The sequence below is a fragment of the Pristiophorus japonicus genome, chromosome 6 (genome assembly GCF_044704955.1).
Source record: "Pristiophorus japonicus isolate sPriJap1 chromosome 6, sPriJap1.hap1, whole genome shotgun sequence".
NCBI classification, from domain to species: Eukaryota; Metazoa; Chordata; class Chondrichthyes; family Pristiophoridae; genus Pristiophorus; species Pristiophorus japonicus.
In genome coordinates this window covers 150,201,030-150,224,723 of record NC_091982.1, presented here as the reverse complement: position 1 = coordinate 150,224,723, position 23,694 = coordinate 150,201,030, and the positions used below count along the sequence as shown (strand labels likewise).

Sequence of the window (23,694 nt, the reverse complement as noted above, 5' to 3'; positions counted from 1 at the left end):
GCCCAACCAGTCCATACCGGCGTTTATGCTCCACTAGTGCCTTCTCCCATCTTTCCTCATCTAAATCTATCAGCGTAACCCTCTATTCCCTTCTCCCTCACATGCAGTTGTCTAGCTTCCCCTTAACTGTATCTTTGCTATTCGCTTCAGCCACTCCCTGTGGTAGCGAGTTCCACATTCTTATCACTCTCTGGTTAAAGAATTTTCTTCTGAATTCCCGATTGGATTTCTTGGTGATTATCTTATATTGATGGCCTTCAGTTGTACTCTTCCCCACAAGTGGAAACATTCTCTCTGTATCCACTCTGTTAAAACCTTTCATAATTTTAAAGACCTCTATTAGGTCACCCCTTAGCCTTCTTTTTTCAAGAGAAAGGTGACCCAGCCTGTTCATCCTTTCCTGATATGTATACCCTTGCATTTTTGATATCATCCTTGTAAATCTCAGCACCCTCTCCAATGCCTCTATATCATTTTTATAATATGGTGACCAGAACTGTACACAGTACTCTAAGTATGGTCTAACCAAGGTTCGATACAGGTTTAGCATAACTTCCCTACTTTTCAATTCTATATTCTAGAAATAAACCCTAGTGCTTGGTTTGCTTTTTACGGCCTTGCTAACCTGCGTTACAACTTTTAGTGATTTGTGTATTTGTATTCCGAGATCCCTTTGATCCTTTACTCCACCCAGACTCTGACACTCCAAAAAGAACAAGCTAACCGGACCTGACTCCTGACGGCTTAAGGTCCTGCTAGTGTCCGCGGGGTGATTGGGCAGTGCCCGAGGGACTATTCTTATGCGCGAGCCTTGGCAGTTTCAGCAAGCTTTTTGCCTGCGGAGTGTTCTCGCCCAACCTGCAGACTCTGCGGAGGCCCTCGATGGACAGCGACCAGGCTCAGGGTTAACTTACTCAGCTGGGACCGGCGAATTGGGCACAGACTGAAGCTGAGCATGCGACACTCTGCTCTGTACTGCCCACTGCTGTGCTGGGTGCTGGCTTTCTCACTGGGCTATGACATTGGGGCACCCAGAATTAGCTATCGCACAGTGTCACACTACAGAACCTTGCACAACTATATAAGTTCTCCTGGTTTAACATATGCACCTTTGAGAATGTTTACAGGTTTGTTGAGCTGTTGAGCGAGAGGTGGGCAGCGGAGGTAACAGGAGTGCATCATCACCCCCAGCAACCAAATTTTAATTTGCTCGGTTAAAGTTTAAAGTTTAATTTGCTTAACTTGCCAGTTTTAGTGCCCTCTTAACAAGGGGGCACTAGGTTCAAAAAATAGCTGTAGAGCTGTTGAGTTGGGAGTGGCTTAGCCAGTCACATGATGCTCACAAGACTCAATAAAACCCCAGCCAGTTGGGTTTGGGGGATCCACGATGAGGCAGGTGGTTGTGAGCCTGGTGGATGAACTGGTAATGTGTAGTGTGATTGTTAAACCTTTTGCTAATAAACCAACTAGTTCTTAGTAGCAATGTGTTGCTGTGAATTCTTAAGCAAAGATCCCACGAAACAAACACATTACACCTGTATTAACTCCCTAACCGGGGGCAACATTCACAGTACAGCAGCCTCCGGGTATCAGCGTCAGCAGTAAACCCGGCAAAAGGTTGTGTGCAGGGTATGCTGAGGGTTATGGGAAACGCGGGACGTTCCTCTCCGATAACACAGCATGGAGTGGATTACACCAGCGGAGACACAATACCTCACTCCCCTCCCCCTCACACGGCCCACAATAGGGCATGTGGCCTTTCACAACACACCTCCCCTTTCACCTGCAGCGGCCGCTCAAGAGAGCCTCTGGGCCTCCATCTGCATCCCGGCAAGGGTCAGGGTTCGGGGTGGGTCCATCTCCACTCCTTGGCTCTCCAGCAAAAGAGAGGGGTGGTTATTAGCGGACAGGGTTATGCCTGCTGCTGTACAGGGGGGGAATGGCCCCTACTCGACTGGAACTTTGTTTTCCCGCCCCCCCCCCCCACTTCTTCCTGAGGGGAAGATTGACAGGGTAGATGCAGGGAGGATGTTTCCTCTGGCTCGGGAGTCTAGAACCAGGGGTCACAGTCTCAGAATAAGGGGTCAGCCATTTAGGACTGAGATGAGGAGAAACTTCTTCAGTAAGAGGGCGGTGAATCTTTAGAATTTTTGACCCCAGAGGGCTGTGGAGACTCAGTCTTTGAGTATATTCAAGACAGAGATCGATAGATTTTTGGATATTAAGGGAATCAAGGGATATGGGGATAGTGCAGGAAGGTGGAGTTGAGGTAGAAGATCAGCCATGATCATCATTGAATGGTGGAGCAGGCTCGAGGGGCCGAATGGCTTGCTCCTGCTCCTAGTTCTCATGTTGTTATAAGTGTCTCGCCTCCACTTGGCGACCGAGCACAGCATCGGCCCTGGTCCCATCATTCCTGGGTTTAGACTGGGCTACTAGATCTGACGGTAATACTGGAGGCCAATTGGTCAGTCACGCTGGTGAGTCACTGCTGGGAGTTGTCCTCCTGTCAATGTGCGGAGGGGCTCGTTGGCTTTACACGATGACGGAGAGCGGTTCCGCTTACCCGACGCTGAGAGCCGAATTGGTCACACACACTTACCAAGTTCACTCTGCTCGACAGTGTCCTCTTGTGTTCGTATGTGGTGTTCAGTGCTGCGCACAGCGGGTTCCCCACGGCGTGAGTGTGCGGCAGGTTGGGGTCGGCCTCATTGGCCAAGAGCTCTTCCACCGCCTGTGTGCAGTGAGGAGACAGAGTTCACAGGTCACAAATGTCCGCCCGCCGCTTCCTCTGCGCTCAGGGCTCAGAGCTGTGCTGGGATCGCGCGGGGTGTGGGTGGGGGGGTCACTGGGAGTGATCGGGAAAAACACGGGAGGAGGAGGGGTGGCCGAGTAATCAGGATCCCTTGGGAATGATGGAAGCTGACTTGATATCCCAGATCGGAAAGGTCACAAAATGAAATAGCTCGGGGTGGAGTGAATGAACGTGCACTTTTCTAACTCCAAATATTTATCCCTCAACCAGCATCACTACAATCTGGTCATTGCTGTTTATGGGATCTTGCTGTGTGCAAATAAGCCGCCGTGTTTCCTACATCAGTGACTACACTTCAAAAGCCCCACAGGACTTATCTCTTCCTATCGCGACTCTATTTTTTCTCCCCTTGTCCAGTTTCTTCCCATCTACCCTCTCGGCCCTTCTGACGTCCTCTGTCACTTTAACAGTTTCCAGTTTCCCGGCCCCAATGTTTCCTTTTCACCATGGACGTCCAATCCCTCTACACCTCCATCCCCCACCAGGATGGCATGAGGGCGCTCCGCTTCTTCCTCGAGCAGAGGCCCAACCAGTCCCCATCCACCACCACTCTCCTCCGCCTGGCCGAACTTGTTCTCGCATTGAATAACTTCTCCTTTAACTCCACTCACTTTCTCCAAATTAAGGGTGTTGCTATGGATACCCGCAGGGGTCCGAGCTATGCCTGCCTTTTCGTGGGATCTCGGGTCCCCTCCCTCACCTCTTTTTCCGGTACATTGATGACTGTATCGGTGCCGTTTCCTGCTCACGCCCTGAACTTGTAAATGTCATTCACTTTGTATCTAATTCCACCCTTCCCTCACCTTCACCTGGTCCATCTCCAACTCTTCCCTTCCCTTCCTCGACTTCTTTCTCTTCATTTCTGGGGCTAGGCTATTGACAAACATTCACTATAAGCCACTGACTCCCACAGCTACCGGGATTACACTTCCTCCCACTCTGCTTCCTATAAGGACTCCATTCCATTCTCCCAGTTTCTCCGTCTCTGTGACATCAGCACTGACAAACGCCACCTTCCATACTAGTGCTTCTGATATGTTTTCCTTTTTCCTCAACCGAGGATTCCCCTCCACCGCGGATAACATGGCCCTTGACCTTGTCCGTTCTATTTCCCGCACTTCTGCTCTCACCCCTTCCCCTCTCTCCCAGAACCACGATAGGGTTCCTCTTGTCCTCACCTTTCACCCCACCAGCCTCCATGTTCAACGGATCATCCTCCAACATTTCCACCACCTCCAGCGTGATCCCACCACCAATCACATCTTCGCCTCCCCTCTCCTCTAGGCATTCCAAAGGGATCGCTCCCTCTGTGACTGTTCCAATGAAACTCAACGCAAGCTCGAGGAACAATACCTCATCTTTCGTTTAGGCACTTTACAGCCTTCTAGACTCAACACTGAGTTCAACAATTTCAGACCAGAATCTCTGCCCCTATTGTTTCTCACGGCAGCTGTTGGTATTCTGCCATTTCCATTTACACCCTATCTAGACTCAGCTTTTGTTTCTTTATTTGTCCCATTACCAGCCCCTTTTGCCTTGCACCATAATTTTGTCTCTCTAATCTCTCTTGCCTTCCACCCTATCACAGACCTTCCCTTTTGTTCTTTCCTCCCCTCCCCCTATCCCTGCCCCTACACTTGCTTAAATACCTGTTACATCTCTAATCTTTTCCAGTTCTGACGAAGGGTCATCGACCCGAAACATTAACTCTGTTTCTCTCTCCACAGATGCTGCCTGACCCGCTGAGATTTCCAGCATTTCCTGTTTTCATTTCAGATTCCAGCATCCGCAGTGTTTTGCTTTTGCTTCAAAAGTAGTTGATTGGCTGTAAAATGCTTTGGGAGGACCTGCAGTTATGAAATGTGCTCTATAATTGCAAGTTCTTATCATTTATATAGCGCCTTTCACAACCTCTGGATATCCCAAAGCACTTTACAAACACTGAAGTATTTTTGAAGTGCAGTCATTGTTGTAATGTAGGAAACACAGCAGCCAATTTGCGCACAGCAAGCTCCCACAAAGAGAAATGAGACAAATGGGCAGATAATTCTGTTTTTAGTGATGATGGTTGAGGGATATATATTGGCCAGGACACCAGAGAGAAACACACAGCAGGTCAGCCAACATCTATGGAGAGAGGAACAGAGTTAACGTTTTAGGTCAATGACCTTTCGTCAGAACTGGGAGCAAAGGGTTATGGGGAGCGGGCAGGGAAGTGGAGTTGAAGCCAAGATCAGATCAGCCATGATCTTGTTGAATGGCGGAGCAGGCTCGAGGGGCCAAATGGCCTACTCCTGTTCCTATTTCTTATGTTCCTATGTTCAAAATAGCACTGTGGGATCTTTTACATCCACCTGAGAGAACAGACGGGGCCTCGGTTTATTGTTTTATCTGAAAGCACCTCCAACAGTGCAGCACCCCCTCAGCACTGCACTGGAGTGTCAGCCTGGATTTTGTGCTCAAGGTACTGGAGGGGTCTTGACTGAGAGTACGACCACTGAGCCAAGGCTGACACTCTATGGTAATTGCTTTATAAATGTTTGATATTGTTTAAATATTAATGCAACTAACACAAATCCTTGGTCATATTATAGATACCCTCGGGTTTTAACCGGGGTGGGAGGGAAGTTAAGGAATACCGTCTCTCATCATAAAGGATTGCCTGGGCATAAATAAGGTCCCAGAGGAATAAAAGCAAACAAACGCAATGGCTACAAACTCCAGCAGTCTCCCAATCCTGGCATATGTGCCGGGATCCATTTGCTGGGAATCCCTTGGGCTTATCCAACAATCCCTGACCCTTTTCAGCTCTGAGAATAATCCCAGCTTCTCTGGTCTCTCCACGTAACTGAAGTCCCTCATCTCTGGTATCATCCTGGTAACCCTCCTTTGCATTGTCTTGATCCCTGGACATCCTTTTTAATTGTGGCTGAGTTTAAAAATGTCCAACTTCACAATAAACCCGGTATTGAACCCCCTTTACTGCACTGTATTTCATTTTTAACTGCAGCTTCCCTTCTTGTCCAACATCCTCAGTTGTAATACTGGCTTCTGCCACTAGAGGGGAATAACACTCTATGCATTTACACACGGTCCACTGGCGCCATCTAGTGGCAAACAGCCAGTACTGCAGGATTCTGAAGGCAATGCAACATTATTAAAAATTAACCTCATAACCCATTATGCAACGGGACTTTCAAAAAATATTCCCCAAGGCCTTAAACAATGCAAAGTCCTCTTTCCAAACTGTTAAATTCCACCATCACTTTCCCTTAATGATCATTGGTAAAATATAAACTTTCAGCCCCTCCCCACCATGAGGCATGGGTCCCGCGGACTATGGGGGTTTCAGGGGTTTCATCGTGCTGGGTTCCTGGCCTCAGTTCCCCAGGCCAGCAAAGCCTGATCTCAGGCTGTGAATCGTATGTGTACCAAAGCTGGAGGCCCCTGGGCACCTGGACCGGAGCCTGAGATGGCAACCTTCCCCCCCACAGGTCAATCCCGGCTCCCCACCCCCAACAGGACAACCCCCCAACCCCCATAGGTCAATCCCCCCACCCCCCAACTCCAACAGGCCAACCCCCCCCCCCCCCCCCACCCACAGGTCAATCGCCCCGCCACAGGTCAATCGCCGCCCCCCCCCCCGCCACAGGTCAATCGCCCCTCCCCCACCAGATAAATCTCCCCTCCCCCACCAACAGGTCAATCCCCCCTTCCCCACCAGCAGAACAATCACTCCCTCCAATAGATCAATACCCCCCCCCCCAAAGGTCAGTCTCCCCGCTCCCCCCACCCACAGGTCAACCGTTTACCCTTCCACCACCCCACAATGATCTGTCCCTTTCCCATCAGGTCTATCCTCTCCACAACCCCAGGCCCAACACATCCCTGACTCAACAGGCCAATCTCCTCCCCAGTCAGGTAAATTACCCTCAAAATTCCGCCCCTCCCCTGTAAAGTCCTGTCCCTGCAGTGCAGATTCACACGAGGCACATACTGAAGTCAAGGTCACTCAGGACCTGCACCTTTATTACACAGCTCTCGAATGGCACACTTGCCTGAGACCTGTTTTTATATACCTGTCTGGGACAGGTATCCAGTGTCTCCTGCAAGTGCATCCCTGGTGGTAAGGTAAGCTTGTGGTTACAGGTCATCTCTAGTTACAGTCATGTATAGCATGGTAAGATACAGTTATGTACAGTAGTGTGAGATACATGACATCACCCTCCCCCAAGGTCTCATTGTCTTTATAGGTTCAGTCTCTCAGGTGGTCTACACTCTCGCGTGGAGCCTCTTAGTTGTGGTTCAGTTGTTTGCCTTGGTGCCTGTTTTTCTTTCGGTGTGATTGCTGGTATCTCGCCTGGGCTGTCTGTTTCGTTCAGTATGATTGTTGATGTCTCGCCTGGGCTGTCTGTTGGGATTGGTGTGATTGTTGTTGACTCACCTGGGCTGTCTGTTGGGATTGCCCTTTCCTCAGGTTGTTCCCTCTGTCTGTCCACCAGGTGTGGTGCGAGTTCCACATTGTAGTCTGCCTCTGGTTCCGCAGTGTTGTTGGTAAATCTGCTTTTGACTTGGTCTACATGCCTCCGGCAGGTTTTGCCATTGTCCATTTGTACTACCAGTAGCTTGTTTCCTTCCTTGCCTGTTACTGTCCCTGCAAGCCATTTGGGACCTCTGCCATAGTTTAGCACAAACACTTTGTCTCCTATCTCATTCCACCTCCCCCTCGAGTTTCTGTCATGGTACTCAGTCAGCTTACGGCGCTTTGCCTCAACGATTTCATGCATGTCTGGGAGGATTAATGAGAGCCTTGTCTTTAAGGTCCGTTTCATCAATAGTTGCGCCGGGAGAACTCCAGTCAATGAATGCGGACGAGGTCTGTATGCCAGCAGCAGTCGCGACAGGCAGCCCTGCAGCGTGGGACCTTGGATTTTGAGCATGCCTTGTTTAATGATCTGCACTGCTCGCTCCACCTGGCCGTTGGAGGCCAGCTTGAAAGGTGCCATCTTAACGTGATTTATGCCGTGGTCATTTAGAAAATCTTGGAGTTCTGCGCTGGTGAAGCACGGACCATTATCACTGACCATTATGTCAGGAATGCCATGCGTTGCGAACATGGTTCCAAGGCTCTCCACAGTGGTGGAGGTGTTGCTCGAGTTTAAAATGGTGCATTCGATCCACTTAGAAAATGCATCTACAACTACGAGGAACATTTTGCCCATGAATGGGCCCGCATACCACGGTTTGGTAGGCCAGGGCCAGGGGCTCAGGGGGTGCTTCCCTGGGGGCATTACTGAGTTGGGCACAAATGGTGCACCTTCGGACGCAGAGCTCCAAGTCCGCGTCAATGCCAGGCCACCAGACGTGGGATCTGGCTATGGCCTTCATGAGTACGATCCCCGGGTGCTCGCGGTGGAGCTCCCGGACAAATGCCTCTCTGCCTTGCAGAGGCATAACTACTCGGCTGCCCCACATCAGGCAGTCTGCCTGTAGTGATAGCTCATGCATGCGCCTATGGAAAGGTTTGATCTCCTTGAGGCAGGCATCGTGAGCCTCTGCCCAGTCACCAGTTAAGAGCCATCTTTTTACTAGGGATAACGTGGGGTCGCTGGTCGTCCAGGCTCTGATTTGGCGAGCTGTCATGGGCGAATCTGTGGACTCAAAGGCATTGATTGCCATGACTATCTCACAGTCCTGTTCGTCAGACCCTTCCGTGGTCGCCAGGGGTAGCCTGCTAAGCGCGTCGGCACAGTTGTCTGTGCCTGGTATGTGCCTTATGGTGTCATCGTAAGAGGTCAGCATGAGTGCCCACCGTTGAATACACGCCAAGGCATTGGCATTTATTGCCTTGCTCTCGGATAGTAGGGATGTGAGGGGCTTGTGGTCGGTTTCTAACGCGAACTTGGCCCTGAAAAGGTATTGGTGCATCTTTTTGACACCGTACATGCACGCGAGCGCCTCCTTCTCCACCATACCGTACCCGCGCTGCGCCCGCGAAAGTGACCTGGAGGCATAAGCTATGGGTTGTAATTTGCCCGCACTATTGACATGTTGTAAAATGCACTCGACCCCGTACACTGACACATCACATGTGAGAACTAGCTTTTTACCTGGGTCAAAGAAACCCAAAACACTGTTGGAACACAGAAGGTTGCGTGCCTTATTGAAGGCACGTTCCTGGGCAGCACCCAAAACCAATCGCACCCCTTTCTGAGTAACATGTGGAGAGGCTCCAGCAGCATGCTTAAGTTCTGCATAAAGTTCCCAAAGTAATTGAGTAGCCCGAGAAAGGCACGCAGTTCCGAGACATTCCATGGCCTGGGTGCCAGGCGAATTGCTTCGGTTTTGGACTCTGTTGGGCGGATTCCATCAGCGGCAATCCTTCTGCCCAAAAATTCAACCTCGGGCACTTGGATTTCTTAACTCTTAGGCCTACCCGATCCAACCGCTTTAGTACTTCCTCCAAGTTGCGGAGATGGGAGTCGGTGTCCCTGCCCGTGAAAAGTATGTTGTCTTGAAATACAACCATCCCCGGGATGGACTTGAGCAGACTCTCCATGCTGCGCTGGAATATAGCAGCTGCCGACCCGATGCCGAATGGGCATCGATTGTACATGAAAAGGTCTCGATGTGTGTTGATGGTGGTGAGTAGCTTGGATTCGTCGGTCAATTCTTGCGTCATATACACAGATGTGAGATCTAGTATTGAGAAAAGTTTTCCTCCAGCCAATGTGGCAAATAAGTCCTCCGCTCTGGGCAGCGGGTATTGGTCCTGTAGGGAGACTCTGTTTATGGTAGATTTGTAGTCTCCACAGATTCGTACGGATCCATCAGGCTTCATGACTGGGACGATGGGACTTACCCAGTCGCTAAATTCCACGGGTGATATAATGTCTTCACGCAGAAGCCTGTCCAGTTCATGTTCAATCTTTTCCCTCATCACATAGGGTACAGCTCTGGCCTTGTGATGGACCAGTCTAGCATCCTGTGTGATGTAGATTTTGACTTTGGCCCCTTTGAAGGTGCCCACACCTGGCTGAAAGAGATGTTCAAATCGATTTATAACTGTTGAGCAGGAGGTCTGTTCCTCTAATGACATGTCATGGACATCATCCCATTTCCAGTTTAGTTTTGCCAGTCAGCTTCTCCCCAGCAGTGCGGGGAGATCTCCGGGGACAATCCACAGGGGAAGTCGGTTCACTGTCCCCTTGTGTGTGACTGAGAGCATGGCACTGCTGAGGACTGGGACGATTTCTTTGGTATAGGTCCTTAGTTTGGTGTCGACCTTTGTGAGCTTTGGTCTGTCTCTTTTGTGCGGCCACAGCTGTTCGAATTGTTGAGCGCTCATGAGAGATTGACTTGCTCCCGTATCCAGCTCCATGTTGACGGGTATTCCGTTGAGTGGGACCCTCATCATTATTGGAGGCATCTTGTTGTAGGAGCAGTGGCCCTTGATCATGTTGACCCGCTGTACATCGGTGTCCCGGGTACTGTCCCCACCGTCTTCTGGTCCGCTTTCCGACCTTTCCGATTCGTATACCAGCCGAGCTGCCGTTTTTCTGCACATGCGGGCCAGATGCCCTGTATAATCGCAGTTTCTACAAACAGCATGCTGAAATCGACACCCCCTTGATGAGTGCCTTCCCCCACATCTCCAGCACAGACCGCTTCCATTGGTTCCAAAGGATGAGCTGCGTCTGGCTGATCTCTCTTGAGCTTCTCTCAGGTTGTAGTTGATTGCTCGCATTGTGGGTAGATGAGGTGTGAACGGCCGTTCATGTGGCCCTTGATGGCTTCTGGCGCCACTGCCTGCTGTTGAGGGCCTGCTCTCCTGCATTTGTCTGTGTGTGGGGGTAGCGGCTTGTTTCACGCTGTGAACCCCTTGTTCCGATGTTTCATTAGTTGTCGTACCCGCAGTGTAGATCAACCTCGTCTCTTCTTCTCCTGCCAGGAATGTCTGTGCAACCAGTGCTGCTGCCTCTAGGGTCAGGTTCTTGGTCTCTATGAGCTTTCGGAATATGTCTGCATGGCCTATTCCTTCAATAAAAAAGTCTCTCAGTACTTCTCTCCTTAGTTCATCGGAGAACTCACATAAGCTAGTCAACCTCCGAAGTTCTGCCACGAAGTCGGGTATGCTCTGGCCCACACAGCGTCTGTAGTTGTAGAACCTGTGTCTGGCCATGTGTAGGCTGCTCGCTGGCTTCAGGTGGTCTCTTACCAGTGTGCTCAACTCTCCAAACAACTTGCTTGCTGGTTTCTCGGGTGCCAGCAAGTCCTTCATTAAAGCGTATGTTTTCGAGCCACAGCTGGTCAAAAGATGGGCTCTTCTGTTGTCTGCCTTATCGTCGTCTAACCAGTCTTTGGTTACGAAGCTTTGCTGGAGCCTTTCTATAAAGTCCTCCCAATTGTCTCCAGCATTGTATTTTTCATCTGAGCCGTTGGTCGCCATTCTGTGGATTCTGTAATCCCGTAACTCGCGCCCCTGTAAAGTCCTGTTCCTGCAGTACAGACTTACAAGAGGCACATACTGAAGTCAAGGTCACTCAGGACCAGCACCTTTATTACACAGCTCTCGAATGGCACACTTGCCTGAGACCTGTTCTTATATACCTGTCTGGGTCTCCTGCAAGTGCACCCCTAGTGGTTAGGTAAGCTTGTGGTTGCAGGTCATCTCTAGTTACAGTCATGAATAGCATGGTAAGATAGTTATGTACAGTAGTGTGAGATACATGACATCACCACCCACCACCTACTAAGAAACAGCAAATAATGAGAGGAGGATATTTTCCACTTTCTGCCACTTCCCCGCTGAAGGGACAGACCATTGAGAAGTACACTCCCAGATCCCAGTTCACCCTCCAGTGCCTTACCATGTGGCCATATTCAGATGCCGGTGTTGGGAAGTTAATTAATTTAAACGGCATTACTCCAAACCCAACCTGTTCTCATTTGATGTGCACACACGTTTCAGCGGGGTCTCGGCAGGAGGACATCTAATACTGGTGCGATAGTGGGCTAGAGAGGGTGAGGGAACGTTCACTGCCCGCCCTGTAACAGGTGACGGGCATCTGAATAAGGAGCAAATGTTTCAAAGCATTTAAATGGAACACATACCAGGTCGTTGCCACTGGCGATGGCCAATGAAAGAGGCGAGTGACCACTCCACAACAGGTTGGGATTTGCTTTGTGCCTCAGGAGCAGGCGGACAATCTGGTGAGCATGCTGAAAAGACAGCGCACTCATCATCAATAAACGCTCAGTGTGAACCGACGGCACCCCCCATCGATACAGCCCACATCGACACATAAACCATCGACACATAAACCATCGACACATAAACTATCGACACATAAACCCATCGACACACAAACCATCGACACACAGACCCATCGACACAGCCCACATCAACACATAAACTATCGACACACAAACCCATCGACACACAAACCCATCGACACACAAACCCATCGACACACAGACCATCGATACACAAACCATCGACACATAAACCCATCGACACACAAACCATCGACACACAAACCATCGACACACAGACCATCGATACAGCCCACATCAACACATAAACTATCGACACATAAACTATCGACACACAAACCCATCGACACACAGACCCATCGACACAGCCCACATCAACACATAAACTATCGACACATAAACCCATCGATACAGCCCACATCAACACATAAACTATCGACACATAAACCATCGACACACAAACCATCGACACATAAACCATCGACACATAAACCATCGACACATAAACCCATCGACACAAACCCATCGACACAAACCCATCGACACACAAACCATCAACACATAAACCCATCGATACACAAACCATCGATACAGCCCACATCAACACATAAACTATCGACACACAAACCCATCGACACATAAACCCATCAACACACAGACCATCGATACAGCCCACATCAACACACAAACCATCGATACACAAACCATCGACACACAAACCATCGACACATAAACTATCGACACATAAACCATCGACACACAAACCATCGACACACAAACCATCGACACATAAACCATCGACACACAAACCATCGACACATAAACTATCGACACATAAACTATCGACACATAAACTATCGACACATAAACTATCGACACATAAACTATCGACACATAAACCCATCGACACATAAACCCATCGACACACAAACCATCGACACACAAACCCATCGACACACAAACCATCGACACACAAACCCATCGACACACAAACCATCGACACACAAACCCATCGACACACAGACCATCGACACACAAACCATCGATACACAAACCATCGACACATAAACTATCGACACATAAACCCATCGACACACAGACCATCGATACACAAACCATCGACACATAAACCATCGACACACAAACCCATCGACACACAGACCATCGATACACAAACCATCGACACACAAACCATCGACACACAAACCCATCGACACACAGACCATCGATACACAAACCATCGACACACAAACCCATAGACACACAAACCATCGACACACAAACCCATCGACACACAGACCCATCGACACACAAACCATCGATACACAAACCATCGACACACAAACCCATAGACACACAAACCATCGACACACAAACCCATCGACACACAGACCCATCGACACACAAACCATCGACACACAAACCATCGATACACAAACCATCGACACACAAACCATCGACACACAAACCCATCGACACACAAACCATCGACACACAAACCCATCAACACACAGACCATCGATACACAAACCCATCGACACACAAACCATCGATACACAAACCATCGATACACAAACCCATCGACACAGACCCATCGACACACAAACCATCGACACACAAACCCATCGACACACAAACCATCAACACACAAACCCATCGACACACAAACCATCGACACACAAACCCATCGACACACAAACCATCGACACACAAACCGTCGATACACAAACCATCGACACACAAACCCATAGACACACAAACCATCGACACACAAACCATCGACACACAAACCATCGACACACAAACCCATCAACACACAAACCATCGACACACAGACCATCTCAGTGCTGACACTGGGTGGGAGGCGGGCAAGCTCCGCCCACCGCTCACTCACCCAGTCTATGCCTGAAGTGATCAAATTGAGTGGGGGGAGGCGGGTGGTGAGGAGTGTGTGGCGGGGGGGGGGCAGTTTGGGATGTGGGTAATGTGTGGTGGGGAGTGTGGGGGGAGGGGGGTTGGGTGTGGAGTGTGGGGCGAGGAGTGTGTGGGGTTTGGGATGTGGGGTGTGAGGTGGGTTGTGTGGTGGAGTGTGGGAGGGGGTGGACTTTGGATGTGGGGTGGGGTAGTGTGGGGAGTGGGTTAGGGTGTAGGGGGTGGGGTGAGGTGTGGAGTGTGGGGTAGGGTGTGTGGAGTGTAGGGAGGGTGGGGTGTGGGGTGGGGTTTGGTGGGGAGTGATGTTTGGGATATGGGTTTAGGATGCGGGGGGTGGGGTTTGGGGTGTGGGGTTTGAGGTGTGTGGGTGGGGTTTGGGATGTGGGGTGGAGTTTGGAGGTGGGGTGGGGGAGTGGGATGTGGGGGGAGTTTATTAACCTGTGACCTGGGATTTGCTCGCTATGCAGTGCCATTACATTTTCTTACATTGTAGTTGTCTTCACGTTGGGAAGCGATATGCAATGGAGTGTGTCCATCCTCGGTGGGCTTTTTTTCAGCAGGAGTGTAATAATGTCGTGGGATTCCCGATGGATTGGCGCTTTTTATTACGAACCCCATCAGTGACTCCTTCTCAGTGAGCTGTTAAAGAATTGCACATTGCTCCATCACAACTTCAGGACATCTCAAAATGCTGCACAGTCAATGACTTATAGGAACATAGAAACATAGAAACATAGAAAATAGGTGCAGGAGTAGGCCATTCGGCCCTTTGAGCCTGCACCGCCATTCAATGAGGTCATGGCTTAACATGCAACTTCAGTACCCAATTCCTGCTTTCTCGCCATATCCCTTGATCCCCCGAGTAGTAAGGACTACATCTAACTCCTTTTTGAATATATTTAGTGAATTGGCATCAACAACTTTCTGTGGTAGAGAATTCCACAGGTTCACCACTCTCTGGGTGAAGAAGTTTCTCCTCATCTCGGTCCTAAATGGCTTCCCCCTTAACCTTAGACTGGTACTGGACTTCTCCAATATTGGGAACATTCTTCCTGCATCTAACCTGTCTAAACCCGACAGAATTTTAAACATTTCTATGAGATCCCCTCTCATTCTTCTGAACTCCAGTGAATACAAGCCCAGTTGATCCAGTCTTTCTTGATATGTCAATCCCGCCATCCTGGGAATCAGTCTGGTGAACCTTCGCTGCACTCCCTCAATAGCAAGAATGTCCTTCCTCAAGTTAGGAGACCAAAACTGTACACAATACCCCAGGTGTGGCCTCACCAAGGCCCTGTACAACTGTAGTAACACCTCCCTGCCCTTGTACTCAAATCCCCTCGCTATGAAGGCCAACATGCCATTTGCTTTCTTAACCGCCTGCTGTACCTGCATGCCAACCTTCAATGACTGATGTACCATGACACCCAGGTCTTGTTGAACCTCCCCTTTTCCTAATCTGTCTCCATTCAGATAATAGTCTGTCTTTCTGTTTTACCACCAAAGTGGATAACCTCACATTTATCCACATTATACTTCATCTGCCATGCATTTGCCTACTCACCTAACCTATCCAAGTCACTCTGCAGCCTCATAGCATCCTCCTCGCAGCTCACACTGCCACCCAACTTAGTGTCATCCACAAATTTGGAGATACTACATTTAATCCCCTCATCTAAATCATTAATGTACAATATAAACAGCTGGGGCCCCAGCACAGAACTTTGCGGTACCCCACTAATCACTGCCTGCCATTCTGAAAAGTACCCATTTACTCCTACTCTTTGCTTCCTATCTGCCAACCAGTTCTCAATCCACATCAGCACACTATCCCCAATCCCATGTGCTTTAACTTTGCACATTAATTTCTTGTGTGGGACCTTGTCGAAAACCTTCTGAAAGTCCAAATATACCACATCAACTGGTTCTCCCTTGTCCACTCTACTCGAAACATCCTCAAAAAATTCCAGAAGATTTGTCAAGCATGATTTCCCTTTCACAAATACATGCTGACTTGAACCTATCATGTCACCTCTTTCCAAATACGCTGCTATGACATCCTTAATAATTGATTCCATCATTTTACCCACTACCGATGTCAGGCTGACCAGTCTATAATTCCCTGTTTTCTCTCTCCCTCCTTTTTTAAAAAGTGGGGTTACATTGACTCCATAGGAACTGATCCAGAGGAACTGGAGTAGGCCATTTAGCCCCGAGACCCTGTCCTGCGATCCCGACTGCACCCTGGTTAATAGCCACAGTTAGAAACATCACGTTGTAACTTTGAAGGCCTCTAGCAGTCACGCACACCCTTGGCTCTAAGCTGCAGGTCTGGGGTTGGAAGGTGGAGGGATCTATATTTGGGGAGGGTAATGGAAGGAGAGTCTTGGCCTCCTGCGATGCTGCCAGATCTGCCATTGTTTCTCCCCGTTCCATGTGGCTGACAGACAGAGGGAATCCGCATAGCTTGGAAGCTCAGAGTGCTGGTCTTGTAACTGTTTGGGGGCAAAGGAGGAAAAGAGGAAATGGTGGTGGCTGGGGATTCAAGAGTGAGTCAGAATTAAAGCACACCCCCACCCCTAATCTTATGTATTTTTCCTCTCTATTTCCCATGGCAACTGGTAATTATTCTGCCATTTAGACCCTAGACTAACATTTTTCTAACTTCCGCCATTACCATCTCAGGTTGCCCATCATCTCTTTGGCCTCTCAAATCTCTCCTGCCTTCCACCCTATCACAGAGCTTCCTTTTGTTCTTTCCTCCCCTCCCCCTTTCAGTGCTCCTTAACAATCTGATCATTTTGAACATTCGACAGTTCTGATAAAGGGTCATCGATCTGAAACGTTAACTCTGTTTCTCTCTCCACAGATGCTGCCTGATCCACTGAATATTTCCAGCATTTTCTGCTTTTATTTCCGATTCCAGCATTTACAATATTTTGCTTTCGTGTTACAGCAAACGGGGTAGCCCACCAAAGGAAACGAATGAATTCGGAATCAAAGATACAGCTGGAAAAAGTTGAGTCAAGAAAATTTCATTCATATCTCACTTCCGCTAGGACCAGTTGATCCTGGCCGCCTAGTACACAACCAGGTCTCATCTTAAATCTGCTTACCCACCTCCACCAACTCATCAAACCTCCCTTCCAAGGAAATTCAGGGGCTTAGCATCAAAGCTTATACACAAAACATTGGTGCTTGGAAGTGGTGGCTGCTGGGATACATGGAAGCGGTCGCCATGACGGGACAGTGAGTTCATGAGGTGGTGAAAAACATATTGAGACCACGGTAGGTCAGTCTTGAGCATATCCTTCCTGCCGGTTACACTGCCTGGTTGATTCTTAACTGCCACTTGGTTGTAGCAAACCACGACAGCATTGTGGGAGCACCTTTACCACATGAACTGCAGTGGTTCAAGAAGAAAGCCCACCATTACTTGCTCAAGGTCATAAGAATTAAGAACATAAGAAATAGGAGCAGGCATAGGCCATTCGGCCCCCATTGAGCCTGCTCCACCATTCAATAAAATCATGGCTGATCATCGACCTCAACTCCACTTTCCCGCCCGATCTCCATATCCCTGGATTCCCCTAGATTCTAAAAATCTATCTTAGCCTTGAATATATTTTGAGACTCAGCATCCACAGCCCTCTGGGGCAGAGAATTCTAAAGATTCACAACCCTCTGAGTGAAGAAGTTCCTCCTCATCGCTGTATTAAATGGCCCTCCCCTTATCCTGAGACTGTGCCCCCTAGTTCGAGACACTCCAGCCAGGGGAAACAACCTCTTGACATCTACCCTGTCAATCCCCTTCGGAATCTTGTATGCTTCAATGAGATCACTTCTCATTCTTCTAAACTCCAGAGAGTACAGGCCCATTCTACACAATCTCTCCTCATAAGACAGCCCTCTCATTCCAGGAATCGATTGAGTGAACCTCCGTTGCACCGCCTCCAAGGCAAGTATATCCTTCCTTAGATAAGGAGACCAAAACTGTGCACAGTACTCCAGGTGTGGTCTCACCAAGGCCCTGTACAATTGTAGCAAGACTTCCTTACTCTTATACTCCAAGCCCCTTGCAATAAAGGACAACATGCCATTTGCCTTCCTTATTGCTTGCTGTACCAGCATGCTAGCTTTCTATGTCTCTTGCACAAGGACACCTAAATCTTTCTGAACACCAACATTTAAAAGTTTCTCACCATTTAAAATGATTTAAAAAATCTTGGGATGAGCAATAAAGGCCAGCTTTCCCAGCGGTGCCCATATCCTGAAAAATCAATATTAAAACGAAAGGTATTGACAGTGGTTGTCCACCGCTGTGATGGGCCCAAGGATGAGCCGGGGAGGCCTAAGCGGGTGAGGAAAATTAAAATAAATGAGCAAAAAGGAAAAACAGAATTAAATTTGGAACTGTCTAGAATGTAATATAAGCAACTCGCCCCCCACCCCCCACCCCAGTTTCCTTTCTTCCTGTCCTGAAGGCATGACTTTTGCTGGGAAATACTGCCCACCAGAGGAAATAGTTTCTCTGCATTGAGAATAAGGGGTCGGCCATTTAGGACTGAGATGAGGAGAAACTTCATCGCTCAGAGGGCGGTGAACCTTTGGAATTCTCTGTGGAGGCTCAGTTGTTGAGTATATTCAAGACAGAGATTGATAGGTTTTTGGATATTAAGGGAATCAAGGGATATGGGGACAGTGCAGGATAGTGGAGTTAAGATAGATCAGCCATGATCTCACTGAATGGCGGAGCAGGCTCGAGGGGCCGAATGGCCCACTCCTGCTCCTAATTCTTATGTTATGTTCTAATGCACTCTATTGAATCCTGTCAACACTTTAAACAGCTCGATTAGATCATCCCTCAACCTCCTAAACTCGAGGGAATACAAGCCAATTTTATCCAGTCTGTCCTCATAATTTAACATTGTAAGTCAGAATCTTGCAACACCTTCTCCACTGGTCATGACATAGTGAAACATTCGTCATTGCAGAAACAGTGCCATCAGGAAGCCTTAGCGTCTGCCTGCAGTTGTCTAATATAGTCCCTACTTTGAGACGCCTGCATTTTTACTGAATGTAATTTTCTTAAAGAGATAATAATAACTTTTTTTACAACTAGTGATTTGGTTTGGAGTAGTTTTGATTGGCTCAAATTTCCCGGTCTCTTAAAACCAGCCAGTCGGAATGCTTCATACCTTCTAACATGGCAGCCACTCCTGAAATGCAAAACTAGACAGATAGACCTGGGTCTCATTGCTCGGGCTCCCCTGACCTTCGGCTAATTCCGAGGATAACAGCGGCTGTTTACATTACTCCAGTAGGTTTAAGGAGTTGCTTAAACAAGCGTGTGGCAAACTATACCTGGTCAGGCTCATAGCTCTCGTCCTCGTCTTCTGCTCCTGCATCTGGGTTTGCCGCAGCATGGAGCAGCAGCTCTGTAATCTTCACTCCTCTGGGGCCAGGGATCGCCACGGCGATGTGGAGGGGGCGCAGTCCTTGCATTCCCTTCAACTGCAAGCAAACAGCAACAAAGCAGTCCTCAAGTTCACCTGTGCTTTATTTTCAGACGGTGCATCCCAACATTTCTTTGTGCATTCACCCTCAATTCTTCACCTGCTGAGCCTGACGCCGGGAGCTAGGGAGGGGTGGTGAGGGCGCGAGGGTGTTGGCACGTTTCAAAGACACTGTCATTGCCTCCTGGAGTCAACCAGGTGCCGGAGACTGCCTGGGAGGGGCTCTCTGCTTCGTTCATCCCTTAGCGCTGTCGGGACGATATTGGGAAATGCATCCGACATTCCCGCTCATCATAGTACAGGTTGAGCAAAGTGGGATTGTAATGTCTGTGAGTTGTAACGTTTGTAGCGCCACACTATGGATGTGGATGTGTTGTGTACTGCAACTACAGAGTTAATAATGAAACAGAAGCTGGAGTTCCGGAGACTTCCGAGAGCTGCCTGCCATGTTAGGAAGCTGTGTGTGCTTGTGCTCTGTGAATATATCACATTTGGCGGTGAGTTGGGATTTTTCGGATGATTTAAAGCTGAAATTTTGTTGGTGAAAGATACAGCCAGCCAACAGAGAGACTTTGGAAGCCTCTCTGCCTTTGGAAAAAGTTACAAACTCCGAGGTAAAATACAGCATACTAGTTACTGCAGAGTCAAAAATGGCAGCACCTGTAGCAGTAATGGGACATTTAGGTGAATATAGATGCCACCAGGAAAGGTTTAAAGCATATGTGGATCAGCTAGAAATGTATTTCACTGCAAATAATATAATTGAAGTTCCAGACAATGCAGTTCCGAATCAGGCGATATTGAAACGTAAGAGAGCGATTTTCTTATCGGAAGCTGGACCTGAATTGTATGAAACTCTTAAATCTGCTTGTGCCTGCTGAGCCTAAGGATGCAACACTTAGAGATTTTAACAAAGCTGGAGCAGCACTATAACCCCAAACTGTTAGAAATTGCTGAAATCAAAAAACTGATCAGTGATTACATTGTAGCATTAAAAAAGCTATCTATTCATTGTAATTTCGGAAACTTTCAAAACCGAGCATTGCGGGATCGTTTTGTTTGTGGGGTGAAAAATGATGCGATCAGAAGAAAGTTATTGATGGTGAATGACTTGACTTTTGAGATTGCTTGTCAGACAGCGAGGTCAATAGGCAAGGCCGATCAATATTCCCGAGAATGTCATAATAATTACGGTCTTCAGTCAACCGAGGTAAATCACCTGCAGGTTCAAAGTCAAAGGCGGTGGTGGCCCAATGTCTCAGGAACTGGAAATTCTAACAGAGCATCGAAATTGTGCTATAGGTGCCTGGGACAACACGTTGCTCAAAGTTGTCCATACGTGAAGGCAGAGTGTTTCTTCTGCAGAAAGACTGGGCACCTTGCAAAGGCATGCCGACTGAAAGATAAACCAGTTTTTAAAGCTATGAGTCCAGCGTTCAAAGCTATGAGTAGAAATCCCCAGAGATTACATAGCATGGAAGAACAACAACAGGATGTGGAGATGTTAGAGTTACACGTCATCAGGAGCACGAGGTAAACGGACAGCGATTCGAAAAGTATCAAAATCCACATAGATGTTGCGGGATTCAAGATACCAATGGAAATCAACACGGGTGCATCTGTGAGTGTAGTACCGGAGTCGCTATACCTTGATAAATTGCGTGATTTCCCATTAGAGAAAGCCAAGATGGAGCTGCGAGGCTACTCGGGAGAGAAAATTCCTATGGCAGGTCGTATCGCCGTACTGGTGAAATACAAGGTTCAATTTCAGAGCTTGCCTCTAATAGTAGTGAAAGGAGACAAGTCTGTCTTACTCGGAAGAAATTGGTTGAGATCACTGAAGCTGGATTGGAGTGAGATTTTCCGTGTAGAAGCTAGATTTGCATCAACGGATGATGTTATCAAGAAGTATGCGGAGGCGTTCTGTGAAATGGGCAGTCCGATCCAAGGCTTCAAGGCGAGTGTCAGGGTACAGAAGGACGCTAGATAGGTTTACTGCCACGTTCCGTATCATATGCACTCAAGGAGAAAGTTGAGCAAGAACTCAAAAGACTAGAGACTGAGAACATTATTTGTAAGATAGATCGATGTAATTGGGCTGCACCCATTGTTGTTGTACCTAAGTCCGATGGTAAGGTAAGGTTGTGTGATGATTATAAAGTAACCGTAAACCAGGTTCTAGAGGGTAATCTCCCCAATACTTTGCAAAATATAGAAGATTTTTTCACAACACTGACAGGTGGTCAGATCTTCTCAAAACTGGATCTTACGAATGCCTACTTACAGCTTGAACTAGATGAGGAGTCCAAGTCGTGCTTGACTATAAATACTCATGGCCATGCCTATATCAATTTAATAGGCTACCATTGGAGTGTCTTCAACCCCTGCCATATTCCAAGGGGTGATGAACCAGATTTTGCAAAGTGTTGAAGGGGTAGTAAATTATATGGATGACATACTCATTTCAGCACCAAATAGGCAAATTCATAATAACACATTGAATGAAGTCCTCAAACGGCTAGAGAAGCAGAGTACGAGTGTCTGCTCGTAATGTGAGTTATTTAAAAACTCAGTGGAGTACTTAGGGTACAGAGTACTGATGGTAAACGTACAACCATACAAGTATTTGTGAAACTTCTTGACCCCAAAAATTAATGCCAAAGCTTCCCTTTCAATTTGCGCATAATTACTCTCACTGGCACTGAGAATGCGTGAAGCAAAAACAATTGGTCACTCCTCCCCACTATGTGATACATGAGAGATCACTGCCCCAACTCCATACGGAGAGGCATCACATGCTAGCTTAATCTCCTTAGATATGTCATAGTGAACTAACATGGTACTCTCTACCAATTTGCTTTTACACTCCTTGAATGCTGTATCGCATTCTTTTGACCACATCCAATGGACCTGTTTTTTCAATAGTTCATTCAGTGGATGTAATACTGTAGCCAAATTTGGGAGGAACTTCCCATAATAGTTCAAAAGACCCAAAAATGATCGAAGTTCAGTGACATTCCTGGGAGTGGGTGCATTTTTGATTGCACCCAGCTTTCCCATGGTTGGATGTAAACCATCCATGGCCAGCACCTGGGAATGTGCTTGACCAAGAGTTTTGCACGCAGTTATTTATGGTGGCCAGGTCTTGATAAAGATATAGAGTACATCGTCAGTCAGTGTATGACATGTCAATCTGTAAGCAAGAAACCACCACCAGTACCATTACAGCCATGGAAATGGCCTCCCAGGGTGTGGCAAAGGCTACATATTGATTTTGCTGAGTTAGAAGGGCAACAATTGTTCATTGTGATTGATAGCCATTCGAAGTGAGGTGTTTCCAATGTGGAAAATAACAACAAGTAAAACATTGGACATTTTGCAAAGTTTATTTTCTTCATTTGGCCTCCCTGAAGAAATTGTTTTGGATAATGGACCACAATTTCATTCAGAAGAATTTGCACAATTCACGAGCAAAAATGGTGTGAAACATATCAAGGTTCCACCATATCATCCTGCCTCGAATGGTGCAGCAGAGTGCACTGTACAAATTGTAAAACGTGCCCTCATAAAACAAATGTTAGAACCAAATCCAAAGAAACGAAAGGTGTCATTGGATCACAAATTGGCTAATTGTTTGATTACATATCGAAATACTCCTCACACGACTACCGGTAGAACACCAGCAGAGTTGTTTCTCAAATGACAGCCACGAACTAGATTCTCGTTGTTAAAACCAAATTTGGCACAGTCCATAGAAGAGACACAATTAAGACAGAAAGAGAATCATGATGGAGGTAGAGTAAAAGAGAGAAGTGTGAAATTAAACCAGAAGGTGAGAGTGAAGAACCATCATCATAATTGGTTAAAGTGGTTACTAGGAAGAGAAGTGAAGATATGTGGTCCTCGCAAATATTTGGTCAAGATGCTTGATAATGGACAGGTTAGGTTTGTTCATATTGATCATATTTTACCTACAGACATGGAAGGAGTTGAAGGTGGGAATGATTCAATTATTTCTGGCTCATCAGATAGTTTTGATATACCAGTAGCAAAATCCAATGTACTGGAAACAAATCCAGGAGAAAATCAGAATTTAAGTCTGAGTCCAAGTCAGGAAAACAGACAGCCTGAAGTTAGAGTGAGTTCAAATGGAAA

General features: G+C 47.7%; 1 protein-coding gene across 1 annotated transcript in view; it reads right to left on the bottom strand.

Annotated features, from left to right (window-relative positions):
- Positions 1–23,694, bottom strand: part of ankmy1 (ankyrin repeat and MYND domain containing 1) — a 179,279-nt gene that overhangs the window by 42,240 nt on the left and 113,345 nt on the right. Inside the window, exons 12-15 of the mRNA XM_070884029.1 lie at positions 19,388–19,537; positions 14,510–14,662; positions 11,930–12,037; positions 2,603–2,734 (exon numbers count right to left, since the gene is read on the bottom strand). Coding sequence (XP_070740130.1) covers positions 2,603–2,734; positions 11,930–12,037; positions 14,510–14,662; positions 19,388–19,537 — 543 coding nt within the window. The remainder of the gene's footprint in view (positions 1–2,602; positions 2,735–11,929; positions 12,038–14,509; positions 14,663–19,387; positions 19,538–23,694) is intronic.